Source organism: Anser anser (assembly GCF_964211835.1).
Source record: "Anser anser genome assembly, chromosome: 5".
In the NCBI taxonomy this organism is placed as follows: domain Eukaryota; kingdom Metazoa; phylum Chordata; class Aves; order Anseriformes; family Anatidae; genus Anser; species Anser anser.
The window spans coordinates 44,386,749-44,404,548 of NC_139725.1; the positions used below are offsets into that span (position 1 = coordinate 44,386,749).

At 44.2% G+C, this 17,800-nt stretch overlaps 1 protein-coding gene across 5 annotated transcripts in view; it reads left to right on the forward strand.

Annotated features, from left to right (window-relative positions):
• NRXN3 (neurexin 3) overlaps positions 1 to 17,800 on the forward strand; it is a 940,418-nt gene that overhangs the window by 24,833 nt on the left and 897,785 nt on the right. For 4 of the 5 annotated variants that reach the window (XM_083837468.1, XM_083837465.1, XM_083837469.1 and 1 more), the window contains exons 2-3: positions 6,793 to 6,810; positions 16,769 to 16,798. The exons of the other annotated variant lie outside the window; for it this stretch is intronic. In XM_083837468.1, coding sequence (XP_083693594.1) covers positions 6,793 to 6,810; positions 16,769 to 16,798 — 48 coding nt within the window. The remainder of the gene's footprint in view (positions 1 to 6,792; positions 6,811 to 16,768; positions 16,799 to 17,800) is intronic. 5 annotated transcript variants of the gene reach the window in all.

Here is a 17,800-nt window from a genome sequence, read left to right on the forward strand (position 1 = left end):
ATAATAAGTATGCTGCAGTGGTGTTGAATGCCGAATGATTATCCATAATCTTCTAGAAAACAACAGGTAGGGGATGCCCAAGATGATATATTCAGCTGCAGGTTTTAAATGAACAGATGAAAATAGTTTCACACCACATCAGTTCTAGTTCTGGAAGAGGCCAGACAAATTCAGAGGGAAAAGTCCATTAAGGACTATTAAACATTTTGATCTTGATGCAGTCTCTTATTGCTGGAAGCTGCAAGTAAGGTTACTGTGAATTTTCTCAGTTCCTTTCACTCCTCCCTGAGTACCTGTGCTTGGCTGCTGTCAGAGGCTCAGCCTTGCTGTGATGTTTGCCCTGCTCCATTACTGAAGCTCTTAACTCCTGATACCTGGCAGCTGCTACTGACGGGATTGCATGGGGAGACTGTTTTTTAAATTAGAATAATAAAATTGTAAGAAATGGGATTGGAAGCGGTCTCAAGGGCCAGCTAGTCTTTTAAAGACAAGATCAGGTGTACCTGAAAAATTAATGAGAAATAATTCTATAGTCTTTTCTTAATAGTCTCCAGTGCTGGTACCTAACTCCCAGTAGCCGCACTATTCCAGGGCCTCACTACCCTATTGCTACCATGTTTTTCTAACGTTAAACCTAAACTTCACTTGCTGCACCGTAAGTTTCTTCTCATTCTCTCTATGGTCAGTTTAGAGTGCAGAGTATTTGCGTCTGCTTCCTCCTGCCCTTCAGAAATTTTACAGTTACGTATCTTTGTGTGCAACACAGGACTGTGGGCACAGGTGACTGAACAGAGATGTGTGGAGGTGCTGTGCAAAATGACAGTGAGAAATCCTCTTTTTCCTTTCGTGTCCAGGCCTCTAGGATGAAACACCAGAAGCTTCATCCTGGAGTGATCAGGCAATGCAGCTAGTCAGTTTAAGTGAAGATCAACAGATTGTTTGGGCGGCACTGAGTATCTAATTTCTGGTTGTATTGCCTTGAGGAGAAAGCTTGGCCACTTGAAATTAGGATTTTTTTATTTTATTTATTTTTTAGTAGGTACAGAATCTACTCACAGTTTTTATGCTTTAGAGGGTGACATACTCGGGCACATGTCAGCCAACCTCACATCTGACCCTGTGGAGTGCTCATGGCATTCATAATGGTGGAAGTATGCAGAGTGTGCAGAACAGCATGGAGGCATCAAACCAATGTTGATCATTCAGATAAGATTTGAAATCCAATCCCTCCACCTAATTAAAATCAAAAGTGGTTTAAAATCATATGGTGCTTTTAGTAAAATCAGCCAAGTTAGAGTAAGGTTTCATGTTGCCTTTTTAGTAGTTCTTGTTGTAACTCTGACAGGCTAAACTGCTGGCGTTCCTATAAGCCGTTAAACATCTGTCTCTTTCACTTCAGAGCTGACTGCACTTCAGTATTGGATGAATGATTCTTATATTCACAGCTAATAAGTGCTTTGGGATCCCAAGTATTCACTCTTTACACAGTACCACAAATGTATGCAATTCTGTGCAACATATCAAGTGAGTACTATTCCCAAGAGACTGAAGCCTAAGAGATCCCATAGGACAAAGGACACAGAGAAATGTAATTGATTGTAATGAACTTGTTTGTGTATGTGTCACCACTTGTCTCTACTGAATAAAATCAGAAGTGTTCAACACTCCATTAACACAAATTACAGGGTCCTGTTCTTCTGGAGTGAGACAATAAGGTCTACACCTGCTAGTACTGTGAAGTTCTTTGTGATCCCAGCATGCTGCTCAGTAACAGACATTATAGGCTCAAGTGGTCTTGGATTTGTCTCAGTATCATAAATGTTCAACAAAATAAATAGAATTGGTTACATTTATCTGTGTTGCAATTCTATCAGAATCGGTAGAAAGATATCAGGGACGGAGCCTACTGAAATCATGACGCTATCACAGTGACTGTCAACTCTTTTATAAATTTAACGGAGCCAAGATTTTAATTTCATTAGCCATACATGTAACAGTATACAAGGTGCCTATCCCCTGTGGGAGCACAGGCACATCCTTGTAGGATGGTGGTCTTGAAATTGGTCTCATTACAGAGAGCATCTTCACCCAAGCAAAGTGTTGTTTGCAGCTCATTATACAAGGCAGGTGTTATTTCTGCCTCCCAGCTGGCTTTGAACCAGTGTTTCCTGAAGAAAAAGACAAGGAATCTGGAGGGTTTTGCACCAACAACGGTGCCCAACAGTTTGATACAGGAAGTGAAGGAAGACCATATATTTACCTTTAAAAGACCAGATTAGGATGAAATGAGACTACTCAACAAATCAGCATCTGTAATTAGCACTTTGTTTGATGAAGTGTCAAATTAATGAAGACTTTGCTTATTGCAGTTTGAGGGTTTTCCACCTCAGCCAAAATGCAATTCTTCATCCAATTATTAAAATGTTGCATCAGAGCTCAGTTAGGAGGAAGTCACCTGGTTCTGAGTCACCAGCATCTCTTTCTACCACACCACAGTAGTCCAGACTGGCCCATCACATATCTTTTGAGTATTTTCAAAGGCTGCCATAAATGCATCCATCTGTAGTCTCTGAACTGCTTTCATATATATCAGTAAGTCAAAGTAAGTGACTGAGAGTTCCCAACAAACTATACTTCTGCCAATGAAATTGTACCCGTATCTATTGTATTTGCAGCACAGTGAGTGCCAAAGCTGCTTCAGAAAGGCTTTTTCAGGTGTCTGCAACTGAGTTAACTTCAGAAAAAGGTCATTTTCCTGTCTAAAGGCAGGGGGATGCCCAGGGCTTGAGGGACTGACACTACAAGACAGAGCCGTTCTTTTCTAGGCTATTGTTTCCAGTTGGCCTAGGGTGCTCCTGTCTGATGGCTGTTTTATGACAAGAGGATTCAGTCAGTAGCTATCAGTTTGGCTGACAGAAGACAGGTGTCAACAGCCCATCAAAGGGGGACAAGACTGAGTAGACTACAGGGATGGGAACTAAAGCAGGTCTCTTCAGGTCAAGGTGATGTGTATTGATAGGGCTTGTGTGCAGACAGCTTGTGTGCTGTCCCTGTCCTCCAGGTAGAGAGAAAAGTGCACTTCATGGCGCTTTCCATTATTGCTAAACTTCTTATTAAAAATGTTAGAATAATAAAAAAAAAAACCTCAGATGTTTCTGTTAGAGACACCGGAGAGATGTGATCTATAATAATATTTGCTTTGTTCCTCACAATCGCCTTCATCCTCCTCCTTTCCCCCCACCCCCAGCTGGCTGGGGCTGCACCAGACAAAGGCAGCAACCCCGCTGATCCCTCTTTCAACCTAGCTATTAGCATCAAAGAACAAAAGCAAACAGCACCGGCTTGTGGCTCAGCCCTTTACAAAGGAGCAATAAATGGACTCTTGTGTATAGGATAAAGCAAACCGTGCCTTGTGTTTTGTTAAGAGGCAGGACTTTCCTTGTCTGAAGTGCTCTGAGATGGGGAAAGTGGGGAAACCTTCCTCTGAGTGGCAGTAAGTGCCATGGTCACTGGGACCACGAGTTAGCCATGAGTTCTGTGTGCTCCCTGTTTCATCGGGGAATGCTGTGCCTCCTCAGTCCCTATGTAGGTAGGAGAGCCCTGTCGTGGAAGTAGGGTAGGGCTTATGGAAGAGGAAGAAAGGGGGGACATCTTTTAAACAGTCATTTTAAAAATGAACCAGAAAAAGCATGAAGAGAATTTGAGAGAATGCCTCAGATGGCAGGAACTCCAGTAGACTCAAGTTAGCTCCCTGATCTGGTCACTGTGGCCATTTGCCATCTCTGTTCTTGAGCCTCTTTTCTAATTGCAGAGGCACCAGTTGTGCATGAGCTACAGCATCAGAGTGTACTTGATTAAGGGTTCCTTTTGCAGTATATGCAACCACATTTTTAATTGCACGCTAGAGGTGAGTGGCACCCTGCACCACAGAGGTGTTATGGGGTTTCCTGTGAGGACTGGCACGCAATTTCAGTTGTAAGCCACAGTGTATTTATTGTAGGGTCTTTTGTGAGGGCTCACTGGCTGCATGCAATTTTTGTCTTAACAAAGAAAGCAGTGCTTTCTTGTGTGTGTTTTAAACTAAAACCCAAATAGTTTCACCATTTGAAAATCAGCATTTGCTAGCAGGTACCACATGGGGGGGTGTCTGCAATACAAGAAATGGAGTGTATAGTATAGGAGGGAAGTGGCACTGATGACTTTGGCTGCCAAACAGGTAAATACTGCAGAAGTTCACAGAAACGTGAACAGTGTCTTTTCTGATGCAACCAGTGTATATAGAAGTTGTGTTGGGTGAAGACATTGCGAAAAGACGGAAAGGAAAGCTAAGAGTAAAACTGGTCGGGCTCAGGGATGCCTGGTCCTAGGGACATCTGAACAAAACGTATGGGTAAACAAACAGAAAGCCCCTTGCTGGCTGCCCCCTTACTTGCCAATGAAAAACTATGTTTTGGAGATGCTCTGTAGCTTTTAACACTTAATTGTTCCCCCTTTTAACAACTTCATGACCTGTTTAATTCACGCACAGTTAAATAAGTATTATTTAACACAGTAGATCAGTTACAGCCTACTGCCTGCCTCTCCTCTTATTTGCTTAATGCGTTTATCCTTTGCTCACTGTTGGTTCCCTCTTTTCTCTGCCCTTTCTTTCTGGTGATCCCTTTATTCCCCAGACAGACCACTGATTCCCTTCTGGAGCACAGACACCCTGCTGTAGCTCGGGCTGTGGCCCTGCCTGCTCCCATGGGCAGCGAGGCTGAGAGGGTGCAGGGGTCTGGAGCTTTGTACCTGTTTGGAACAGGCACTGGGGGAACTGCTGGATTATCAGTAGCACGTGTGGCGTCTTCCACTGCTCACTCCTTCCTCTTTTACTTCTGACATGTGTGATCATCTTCTCTGACTGTGACTCTGACTTCCCCGCAAACACCTCAATTCAAGTTCTGTTGTGGACTCGTTTCTTTGGCATCGTGTTCACATTCTGCAGTGGCGATGAAGGGTCTGCTCTTTCCTTCTGCCCCTGCTCTCGCTTTCTATCATCAGTGCGTGCATTGCTGCCTGACACTTGTTTTCCTTTCCTGCCTAAAAATAATTACTCCAAGGCAAACTTTCAGTGCTAGGTGTCCTTCCAGGTTCACATGCAAAGACACCAGATCTTAGATACCATTATGTGCTAAAAAAGGAAAGGCAACAAATAACACTCATCAGATCTGACATACATATTTAGTGGAAGCTACGGAAATTAAATGAGTTGGTGCAGCAGTCCCTCCCCTGTTTGTGCATTGTTTTATTTGGGTTATTACTTCCTTAGCGAAGGATGGCTTGATATATGTGTGATGTACCACAGGGACTTCTCCTCAAATGATTCTGGAACCATTACAAAGTGATAAACAAAATGCAACAGAAAGTGAAAAACAGAAAGCAACATCCACAGGAATCAGTCACTCACCGCTGAAATGCAAGTGTCTTGGGAAGACAAGTGGCACTGGTTTCATGGGAACATAGCCGGTTTGGATGGAAAGGGAGAGTGGTGATGGAAAGGGGAGGGGATACTCAGGGAAGGAGAATACGTTCTTAACCTCAGTGTGTAGCCAAAGCACCCAGCATGTCATGCTCCTGGACTCATGGCAGAAATGCTCTGGGACCTGTAGTAACCTGAGGGGATAATGTATTGCTTTGAAGCCTTACCTGAAGGATGGTGCCTGCAGCAGCATAGCTCATGAGCAAGGTACAGGAAGATTGCTACATTGGGACTTGGCCCCACTGTTTCCAGAAGCAAGTTCATGTTCCTCTTTGGAGGACTGCCTGGCAAGGAAGGTATCGATCTAGTCTAACCCCATGAGATTTCAGAGGTTTCCTCCCTCATGGTGTTATGATAAATGGGGCTATTCAGAGCAAGACTAAACTTGCGATGCTAAAAAGATGTGAGAGGCATGTTTTAAAAGCACATTCCCTGGGGTTGATGGACTCTGCCCAAAACATATACTACATTCAAAGATACGCCTTTTCTGTGATCGATATCATCACTTACATAGCCTTGCTCCTCTGTTTTTTAAAGGACTAATTTATTCTGGGATTTATGTGATTGATTCCTAAAGAAGTCTTGTGTCATGGCTGAAAAAGTACTGATTGAAATTTGGTCTGATTTCCGCATCTTGTGAAAAGACAACACGTGGGACGTGCCAACCTGTGGCACTCCTTCTCCCCCGCCCCCTCTGCTGTCTGCAATGAAAGATGTTTTTTTTTTTTTTTTTTTTTTTGAGAATGATGGGCAAGAGGAATGATAAGGAGTGGGCTTTCCTCTGGATTTCTGGACTGAGTGTCTTGCACCTGGTCATAAATTCACATGGCCCCTTGTAAAAGGGGAGCAGGTTCTTTTCTTTTTTTCTGAAAACTTGCTTGAATTTATGTGCTGTAGTAACCTGCAGGTAGGTTTTGGTTCTTTCTCTTGCATTTGTGTGTGAAAAACAGTAGAATATTTTAACCAATATTCTTACAGGAACTGATGTGGCTTGGATCTATCTGATTCCAGGAACTCTCTCCGGACAGATATGATGATGGATTTACTTCTACATGCACAGTGGAGAAGGAGACAAAGCCTCCTCCCTTGCATGGTTGGGTGCTTGGCTGCAGATGGGTGGCCTTCAAACAAACCTAATTACTTCTGGTTTTGCATGAAATTGATTTCCATGCAAGGATGCTGAGTTTCTGTGTGAATCTCTAATGGCTTTTCTCTCTCTCTCTCTCTCTCTTTTCCTTCTCTCCCTTCTGCTTGCCATGAAAACACCTCGACAGATGTCAATCATATTCCAGGTAAGTGTTACCTTTGCTGAGCTGAAGGGTTGCTCTGTAAGGAGTGGTGGTGGGCAGTTACCAGGGGCAGAAATCACAACCTGCCTCCTGAGAGTGTTCAGCACAAATCCTCATACTGGGCGTCACGGGGTCTGGATTGCAAGGTCTTTGATAAAAGGGGAATTTCATAGTAGCAAAGGTCACAAACTTTTCAGAGATTAAGATGTGATGGTCAGTTAAAGGGATGTTTTCTGAATGAAAATTGCATTTAAAATGGTTGCTTGTATTGCTAATAAGCTGGCATTGAACATTGCAGAATATACAGCTTATTTCTTACACGGCTATGTGTAGACATACAGATCTAGTTTTGTCATTTTCCTAATCCCAGTGTAGTCCACTTCATTTGCTAGTCCCACTGGTAACCTCCTCAGGTTCATTTCCACTAACAAAGGGTTTTATTGTTCTTGTTTTATGTTAGGTTTTAAAAACAAACAAACAGTGAGTATGCTTCTGGCTGAATGTGAATGTATGATCTTATTTACGTCTCAAGACTTTCATGCCCCATGGTACAGAAAAGATTCATTCAAAATTAAAAAAAAAAAAAAAAAGGGTATGTGTTTCATATGCATTGTTTATTTGGGGAGTCCTTCCTGGAGGAAGCATTTTACCACAGAGAACTCCAAGCCTCCCTCCCCGAGTTGCTTTCTCATTGCTGAAAGGATCTGATTCCCCCAGCTTCAGCTACAAGGGTTAATTGGACTAGACCACCTTACTCTGCCGTCCACATCCTATTGCCACTGGAGCTTAAGAAACCAATTTTTACCTCACGCTCAGGCAGCTCTCCACCTGGTTTATCATTATGTGAAATGGAAATGAGGGCCCAGGGAAGCAGCTGGCATTGCCATGGCTGGGGGTGGGATGACGGGCGAGTCGAGGCTTTTTTCTTCTCAGCTTTGTGCATAACTTTGGCTAAACCCGACCTGGACCTGGAATGAGTTCTCCATTCAATTTGCTTCTTTTCTACAGTTGGACAATCAGGTTTTGTGAAATACTTCAGAGAAATGCAGTGAGGGCCAGCGGCTCGGGTAATTTCCTTGCATATTTAGCCCTTTTGGCTGGTCTCATCAGTCCCCTTTTTGTTCTGCTGAGATCCCTTGCATTCTGTCTGCATCTCAGCTGGCAGTAATGGGGATGAAAGTGGCCAAATGGCAAACGTTGCTTGGCATGTCTTGGAAAGAAAGCCTCTGTACACCATAACCTGCAGGGCTGAACATGTACCTTCTCTACTCCAGGCTGAGGTGTCCAGGAGCTCCCGTCTCCTGTCACCGGACAGGATCTGACAGGGCATGCACCAAGGGCTCGGGGTCACAGGTCTCTCCACCAGCTCCTGCAGCTGTTGGTGTCTGTGGCAGAGGAGGATGGTTGAACTGGGAAGGTATCACCTTGGTAGGCTCAACCAATACATGGATATTTTATTTCCGTGATATGCCATGAATAAGTATTGCCTCACACAGCAGTGAACAGCTCTTCTGCCCCACTGCCGCCTTATTCTTCTTATTTATATGCCTGGACGTGCATTTTTGTTCTCCCAATCGCTCACATACGTATGTTTTCGTTCTCAGGACTGCTTGCGTACTTTCTCACGTGGATTTCTAGTCATACTCGGATGCTCTTTTCCACGTGCTGTCACAGGCATCTCTGCGTGTTTTCAGTCTGACAGTTACCCTCCCCTCATTACGGGGCTCCGCACCTGATTGCTCCTAGACACCCAACCCCTCTGCTCAGCCCCCCGGGGAGCACATTGGCGCTGCTGCGGGCCCGGGCTGCGACGTGGACCACAGGGGGGGTTTGGGTGCGGGCCTCCCCTCTGCCCAGCTGGGCCGAGGCTCCCTCCCTGTCCAGCCATCCAGACACCCGCGTGGTGAGAACAGAGCCCCAGGCCCCTGCCGAGATGGTTGCTTTAACTGTTCACTGTTTGCAAGATAAATTAAGTATTTTATGAGCTACTGGTAGCTATTTCCCCACAGGCAGCAGAAGGGTAGTAAGGAGGCCATTGATTAACTGAATATTTTTTCTTGTCAAATAGAGTGGTTAGAACTAATTCCCCTTAAGAGAAGGTAGCTGGGAATGGGCTGGGGCTGGACCAAGGCACGGGGCTCTGCTGGGTGCAGTTCCTGCAAGGTGCAGAGATGTTGGTCTTGTTCAAAGTAAATGGAAATGTATAGTGTGAGCCTTCCTCGGTCGCGAGGTCTCTGCTTGTGAAGAAGGGGCACTCTGGCAGCTGGGCCTGGTGTGTTACACTACTTTCCAGAGCCAGCTGAAGATCCCATCTGGTTTATTTCACAAATGAAAGGAGTTGGTCATGTGTTAGCCCAGTTGCCCTATAGATGTTTTGTCCCGGTCACAAAATAACACCACATTGTAAGGAACAAAATCGAGTGTTTAGAGCAGGGCCCTGGAGCTGGGAGCGTTGCTATCTGTGCTCAGTTGGATCACTGACTCGCTGTGTTGTTTAGGGGAGAAATAACTTCTTTCAGTACTTCAGTTTTCCCTCTGGGGTTATAGCTACAGCCTTATCTCATCTTCACAACAGGCTTAGAGATCTTAGGCTGAATGTTATGGAAGTTAAGTGTCTTTTTACAGAGGTCAAGAGCCTTAGCTGGGGAGCAGTGTGCAGCATGGCCAGAACGGATGCCTCCGTCACCTCTGCACAATACCTGCCCCTTTCTTTGCACCTTCTGCTCTTTGCCAGGGGTTTAGGTGCTGAAAGGCAAATTGCTGGGGAAAGACCAGTTGATCAAGCAGCTAGTGACGTGCTCCCATCTTATTTATTTATTTATTTTTCAGTGGAAGAATATATGAAGGAGAAAGGACTAAATATGGGTCCTTAATATTATGGTGACTGGCACTGATACCTGGTGGGTGTCAAACCTGAAGGAGTGCTTTGCCTGTCCATGCCACGTTTATCCCCTTTTTGGGAGAGATCTTCAGATGTTCCAGAGGAGAAGGCTCAGAGATGAAGTTCTGGTCATTTTACTGTCATGATTTTACTGCTGACTAGAGCTTGCATGTAAATGAATGGGCACAATCCTGTAGAAATGACCTAGTTAGCTGGGGCCCTGAGGAAAAATCAGTCCCTGTTTGCCTGAGCAAGTCTTCCATAAGAATACAGAGGTTCTTGAAGGCACAACATACAAGCACTTTTTTTTCGTTCAGGTCTTCAATCTTTCAGCCTCTATCTTTTAATACTCCTTTCCGTTCTTCATCTGAGGGCTGATATTTTAATCCATCTTCCTAACTCCATGTCATTGGGTCATTTAAGCAGTACCTGTATGCTGAGTTTTGCTTTCTTGAAGCTGAATTATGCTTTTTGGGCATGAGTGCGTGTGAATTGTGTTGCTGCCTGTTTGAAGTTTCCTATTTGCAGAAGCTACTAGGTAAGAGTGCAACTGATAGTTGTACCACCCATGCCATATCTTCAAGGTATCTTCACGCAGGTGGTTGAAACCTCTGTGTATATACATTCTTCATAGGTGCCACAGTTGTTCTCATTCTTGCATGCCCTTTGTACAGGCACTGTCTACAAATGGGATTCTTCTCACTGAAAAGTTAATGCTTTTCAGCTCCATGCACACCCATTTACAAGAACATGGCAGTAGTGATGGCTGGGTTCAGAGCAAGAATTCCAGGCCCAGAAACCTCCTTTTTATGCAAGTAGATGCTTTGGAACAAGTTTAAGAAACAAAATTAACATTGGTGTTTCACTGATATACCTTTGTGATTTCTGATTGTCACTGCTTTAATGACTTTCTGACCTGATGACATTGTGCCTAGTGTTTTACAGTCATGGATGGACCTGTTTTCTTTGGTCATGTCCAGTTTTTATTTTTCTTAATCCACTTAAATATTTTTCCTCCACAGTATCCTGTGATAACAAGTCCTGTTTTTAATTATGCAACTGTGGAAAGTACTTTATTTCACTTGTTTTTACAGTTGTTAGTTGAAAATACCATTCAGTGACTCCTTCTCCTTGTGTTCTGACAAATAAGAAAAAAAAATTCCCTGTTCACTTCCCCTGTATTATTTAGGATTTTAACTCTATCATATATATTGTCAGACATTTCTGTTCCAAGCTGAGGAGTCCTATTCTACGTTTAACCCTTTCCCACTTGTGCACCTACTTGGTCAGGTGCTGTGTTTTCCACTGATACACGTCTTCTTATCTGCCAGGCATAAAATGATTCACCCCCAGCTCTTGCCGTCTGCACACGTTCTCTTGTGCATGCAGTCATCTTTGCAAACACTTGCATGTGTATTTTTGTGCTTCAAACGCCATCATCCTCCTAACCCTCCCCATGTGAACATTGCACTAGGCATGTGCCATGTACAATGTCTGAGTGCTGTTTCTGCCACGGGAGAAAGGAGATGATTGTATGGTTTGATCTCTCTCTGCCCATAGATGTTGGGATAAAATACTTTCTCTTTGGCTCCCATCCCGCGCTATTTTTCCTTTGATCACCCAGACTAGGTGCCACTCACCCTGACTTACTGCCCCCGATAATGACAAAACCTCTCCTGGAATCGCATAGCAGAGGAAGCAAAGGGGGTGGAAAAGAGGAGCTAGCACAGCTGTTGTGTGTAATTGGATTGGAAGTGGGCCTCCGGCTACAATAACAGAACTGCACTCCCGGCTGGCCTCACTGCTGGGGCCTGCGAGGAGCCCCTTGGCTGTTGAGCACGGCGTGGATGAATCAGACAAAACTGACTGCTCCCCAGCCTGTGCTACTGCTTTGCCCAGGTATAAAAAATGGGTGCTACGAATGCCAGCAGCCAAGAAATCAGGTCATCCTCTTGGCAGAGCTGGCCTGTCTAACAGGTAAAAGGTTTGAACTAGATCTCAGAATGATTTTTCAGCTGTCTCTTCAAATCCCCCCAGACAAGGGTTTTGCATGAGTCGTGTCCTTTGGGCTTACTGGGAATGCCCTGGTTTTGGTATGTGGGGTCTCCTATGGACGTTTCCTTGCTCTCAGAGTTTTAGAAAACCTCAAGATACCTATTTTATCTTAGATATCACGAGGGAGAAGAGGAACTTGTTAGCTCTCCTCCTTAACTAGAAGAGGGAGCTGCTGATGGAGCTCGGGTAGGAGGCTCAGAGGGGAAAGAAGCCGATTTCTTAAGGAAGTACTAGGTCTAGGAAATTAGGAAAGGAAATGTAAAGAACAGATCGCATCACTCATTAGAGTGCTCTCCTTTATAGTAGGTGTCATTTTATTTTTGGAAGAACCCCTGGTTTGCACAATTTCTTTCTTCAGCTCCACCATAAGGGATTTGCATGTGTGTCCTGGACCAGAGGGCTTGAAGCCTTGGCTCAGACACATATTGCAGCTGGTCCTGTTTTTGTCTGAATGGGTCGTGGAGCCTGATACCCAGGAAAGGATCCTCGGGGGGCAAGCCTGCCCCTGCAGAGAGCTGGTCTGCTGCTGCTGCCTGGCAAGCTCTTTTCCCTTCCAAAGAGCTTCTGGGCTATTCTTCTGGCAGTGCCATTAAAAGGGAAATATCGAGGCTGCCCACCTGAACAGAGCAGTTCAGCAGTGCACGCACACCCACACACACACGTGCACACCCCCAGAGCATGGGCCCAGTAATGTGGGAGAAGCTATAATTAACTAGACGAAGGAGTCCATTTTCCTTTGTTGCTGCAATCAGTAGTTACTGTCAGCTGTGTTTTGTGCTCTCCACACTTTCTTAGGATTTGTGGGTTTATTTTTCCATTTGAAATGTTAAGTACCCAAATGCGGTGCTGGGGGGAAAGGGAGGTAAGCTTCAAGCTGGCTCCAAGGTTTTCTTCATTTCCTCCTCCACCCTGCAAATTGTACCTAGTACATTCTTAAGGCTGAGGTCGTCTGCTTGATTACATTGCTCTTTCATATTGTACTCTGAAGTTACTTCTAAAAGTGTCCTTTTGGCTTCATAAGAATCCAGCATTGGCCCTTGATACCTTGTACAATTAGAGCCACTTAATTCTACTATTTTGATATGGAAATCAGATGGTTCACAATATTTTTTTTAAATGTAGTTCTTTTAAATATTACTTTGAGATCAAGGGAGATTAATGTTAACCTTTAAGAAAATAATATTGATTTGGTAGCAGGTTAAAGAAATATCAAAAAAGCCTCCCAAATCTAAACAGAAAAAGTCATTTGTGGCAGGCAGAGATCATGGCCAGAGAGCAGAGTTGATGTCTGTCTGCCCTCAGCAATGGAGATATTATTTTAATAACAAACCTATGCTCTGAGGAACCAGGCCACTTTCTCTTCACATTACTGCTGAAAGTCTGAAGAAGCTGGCACTCCAGAGGCTGAGCACAAGCAGATGCTTATCGTTATCCAAGAAACCTGTTGAGAGCCTCCCTCCAAAGCCACGTGCTTGTCCTTACTGTAGCTCACATTTGATGTTCAGTAACAGCAAGTCTCCAGCTTCCTGGCTTTGACATGGAGTTTCTTTGCAGCAGATAAGCTGTTTATTCTGTGCTTTTCCTGAAGCTTTTCCAAAGCTACCCACCATTTTTGGTGGTAGTTGTGCCCAGCCAGTAGATTATTGTAGGAATGACGAGATCTGCTTAGAAAAACCACGCAGCACCTTGACCATGGTGGTTCATGCAGGTTTGTGCCAACCTCTTCCCAGATCTGTGCTGTCTGGGATTGCAGCCCTGAGGCTTCAATTTTTTTTTTTTTTTTTTGTTGAAAAAAATCTAGGATTAAAAGGGAAAGCTGAAACAGCGCATGTTTCAACTGATTTTAGATGGAAATTCAGATTTTCCTATAGGATTTCCCCCAGAATGTGATGCCTATTGACACAAGCAACGGTTGTACATGTAAATGTACAGGCTTTGGGGCCTGATGAGTTCATTTGGTGTCCTAAGTCAGCTGAAAGCTTTTCTGGCCTTTATGGTAGAAGCCCAAATAGCATGGTGATAGATGTCCCCGCTGTTCTGGCAAAAGCTGGTCTAGTTTTCAGGTCTGCACGCCTCTCAAACCTCTTGCATTAGTTTATTGGATGCCCTCGCAGTCCAATAGCAAGTGCTACCCCATGCCACCTTGAGATGACTTTGACTTTTATGATATGAAAATTGTTTTAGTTTCTTGTCATATCTTGAAACCGATGTAAAGGTGAAACAATGATGCCAGTTCACATTTTCTGTGTTGATTTTACTGTGACGAATTTGAGGCCTTCGTTACACATGCTGCAAATGTCACAGACTTTAGATCTCTGAAGTTGAAGGTTTTGGTTGTTAATGACATTTCGTTGGAGATAAATTCACTCATTTTCACTCCTATTTTAAATTGCAAGGGGGAAAAGTTTTCAGATGAGGAAAATTGATATGTTCTTTCATTATTAAATTATCATTATATCTAATAATGGATCTTGAATTCTGTTGGTGATCTGTTAGTTAAAATAAGGATCTGCATCAATGGATGAAATGAGAGCTAATACTGTGGATTTTTTTGCTCTAAGTCCACCCCCCTTTTCCTTCCTGATTTAAAAAGGAAAAGGTTTCATTTGGGGGGACACTATTTTTCTTTAATCTTGTCACTTCTGTTGCCCAGCTGGGACTAGAAGATCAAGAGAAGCACTCAGTACCCCAGCTTCTGTATTTCAAATCTGACGAGAAGCAGGGGAGTCAGAAGACTCTCAGGGAGATTTCATCCTGCTGGTGTTTGAACCAGGGCCAAGGCAGGGGCCAAAAGGGTGGCTGTGCCTCAGAGGTGCTCACCCTGACAGACAGGGCACACAGCGCTGGCCTTCTGGGATAAGGGCAGAATTCCCGACATTTGGGATCTTTATAGCTCCTCTGTGGCTTGTTGAGAGAGAAAGAGGTGTTACTTAGGGTGTGATTCAGAGTGTTTAATGCAGGCTTCTGCTGTGAACCCTCTCTGGAGGTTCTCTTTGTCAGTGGCACTTGTCCCCGAGCGCACAAGGCTCCTGCCATCCCCGGCAGCTGCACCTGTTGGTGCTGAGCCTCGTAGCCAGGCTGTCCTTCCCCCTGGTACCCGGGGCTGAGGGGCTGGGAGCCCTGTCTCTGCTCGGGGTCTGATGTTAGCTCCCTGCTGGGCTCGCTTCACCTACATGCCATACTGCCACCTTCTCACCGATTCTCCTTTTTCACTGTTGCTGCTGGGCCTCTGTGCTTTGTAGGTCCTAACAATTACACTTTTGTCTTCTTCTGGCCTTTTCCAGTGCCTTTTCCAGTGACTTTCAGGTGCCCAGTTTGCTAGACCTAAGATTTGCCTATCAAGAATGATGGGCTCAGTGGCCATAAATACAGGCACAATTTCAACCCACTCTCTTAGCAGAGAAATTCTATTCAGTGAAATTACATCTTGTGATGTAGACCAGAAATATGTCCTACAATATCAAATCTGTTATGTTTATTTATAGCTAAAACTAAACTAAAAACCATCTAAACCTATGTTGTGTTTCTGATTACTTTTCTAAATCCACAATAATCTTCAAGAACATTAAGATATTTGCATTCCTTAGACCGTACAATTATTAATCCCCTTATCTGGCTTGGAGTTCTCTGTGGGTGAACATATTCTTGGGATGATCTGGGTTTTAGATTTCTCCAGCAGACGCGAAGGAAAAAATATAAAAGAGAGATAAATAAACAAATTCAAACTCAGCATGCTGCTTGTTGAAAAATCTCATTCTAATACATTCATTTGACCTCTCAGTCTCCATGAAATTAAAAAAAATCATTGCTTTGTTTGATCAATAAACTGAGTTGAGATGTGTGTGTGTGTGTGTGTGCGCGTAAGTAAGTATCAAAATCCCTGCCATATAAATGCTGCATGAGGTAGGAGATGTGGAAAAGGAACAAGCTAATGGGAAGAAGGTCAGGGAACGAAGTATGGAAGGGCTCACTCATAGTTCAAGTGGGTAGGGCTTGGTTTTTACATATGTTACTTCTGTGATGTCATGTGTCACCAAATTAACTGATGGGTCAGCTGATGTTTTATGGATTTGGTGAAAATATATTTTTAATAGTATCTAAAGGATATTTGTATCAATACAGCTGTATAGTAAACATATTTGAAAATTGGGGCTGGAAACAGGTTGTAATTGGGACAAACAAGGTTTATGCCAGAAAGAGTTGCTGGGCAGAGACTGCAGCAGGCCTGGAGACCACCACAGTCCCCTCCACAGAGCTGGCAGTGGCCGTCACTGCTGAAAGGAGCTGTGCTGCTTCCTTGCTTTATATCTCGAATTATGAAACCCAAGAGTGGCTTTAGCTATAGAGCTGTGAAGTAACAAATTGTCCTCAGAATTTGAATTTCAAGTTCTTACCAGAAAGGAAATGGATTAGTATTAATAACAGGTTGGATGTACCTCTTTTAGTCCTTGCCAGATCTGGTGTGTGTGAGGAGTGTTGATCAACTAAAAATACATGCTGAAGCCACCACATTTATGCGTGAGGATAGCTTTGTGTGTGTGTATAAATACATTTAGCCCAGAAGTTTCCTCTGAAGCAGATAGGGTTGAATCATGGCCTCCCTTCCACTGACCATCACACCTTTGAATTTTGGAGCTGTAGCAGGGGAGGAGCTATTTCTATAGCTCTCCACAGGAGCCCGTGCTCCCTGGGGAGCCCCATTGCAGCTCTGGGCTTTCCTTGTCCATTAGCCGTACTGGTGTGCGATGCCTCCGGAGTCACTCCCCGGGGAACGTGATTAGCCTCAAATGCAGTTTGAGGCCACAAACAGCAGGTTTTCCTAGCTGTGACAGAAGCTTTTCCTCTCAGCGTGGAAAGCAACATTCGTGTGTGCCCTGTGTGCTACACCCATACTTGATCTAGCTCAAGTATGTGAGCTCCAATCCCGAGAGGTATTGGACAGCAATCAGCGTGCATGTATATTGCTGCCTTTTCTCGGTTGTTCTTTTCTTCTTACTTCCTCTCTTTTCTCTCTCTCTTTCAAAGGCCTCTCACACCTGATGATGGGTGAACAAGGTAAGTCCTTCACCTTTCTCTTTTTTTCAGTCACTGACTGTGGAAAGAGCTTTGTGCTTCTTCTCTGAGCTGGGCTTTGCATGAGGTGCCTGGAACTGGGCTTACTGGTGCCAGTCAAACCATTTGCATTTTTGCCACTCTGGGTCCCATGTGGCTACTTGTCAGCCTGGGATCCAGCGGGGAGAGTCTAGGGAGCATAAAATGATCCTCTGGAGGTAAGGAGGGATATTTTCCCCCTCTATGCAGTCCACCTGCATTCCCATTTCTTGTGCCAGCTGTAATGACTCCCGCTCCTTCTTGGTAAATGTAAAGCTCAATGTTGGTCTTTAAGAGTGCAATTATTACAAAAAATATGTTAATAGCCCTTGTGGCACGATCCTAACTAATTATGAATCCCGAGGAAAATTGCCTATAATGGCCTGTAAGTCCTGTGCCTGCAATTTAAAATATTCAAATATGCAAAGAGCAAAATGGTTTAGAAAAATACCAGGGCTAGCCTCAGGCTGGGCTACAAATGGGGTCTATGCCTGTATATGTTTTAATATCTCAGCCTGGATTGTGTTATTCATCTATTGGTTGTGACATTATGGGATCATTAGTCCCATTTTGCAATATGGGGGTGTGGAGTGAGAAGCTGATGAGCAGAAGCGAGGCAGGAGAGGGGTGATTCTGTTTGCCTTGGACAGCATCAGCGTCTTGCTGACACAGTGCACGGGGAGGAGTTAGCAGCATTGGTGGAGCACTCTGATCTTGTGAATAACACTGTCAAATCGATGAAGTCTTAGGCAAAGTGTGTGAGGAGAGAGATGTGTGAGCAGGACAGGGCAACTTGAACCCAGAACACTAGAAAGACCAGGCCAGCAGCTTGTCCACGGGGAGAAAATGTGAGCGTTGCCTCTAAAGCCTGATGAGGCCTTCCTAGACTAGACGTACAGAATTGTATTCTTGCCATTAAGTGAACCTGAAGAATATAGTGCCTCTAGATGCTCAAAATTAAGTATT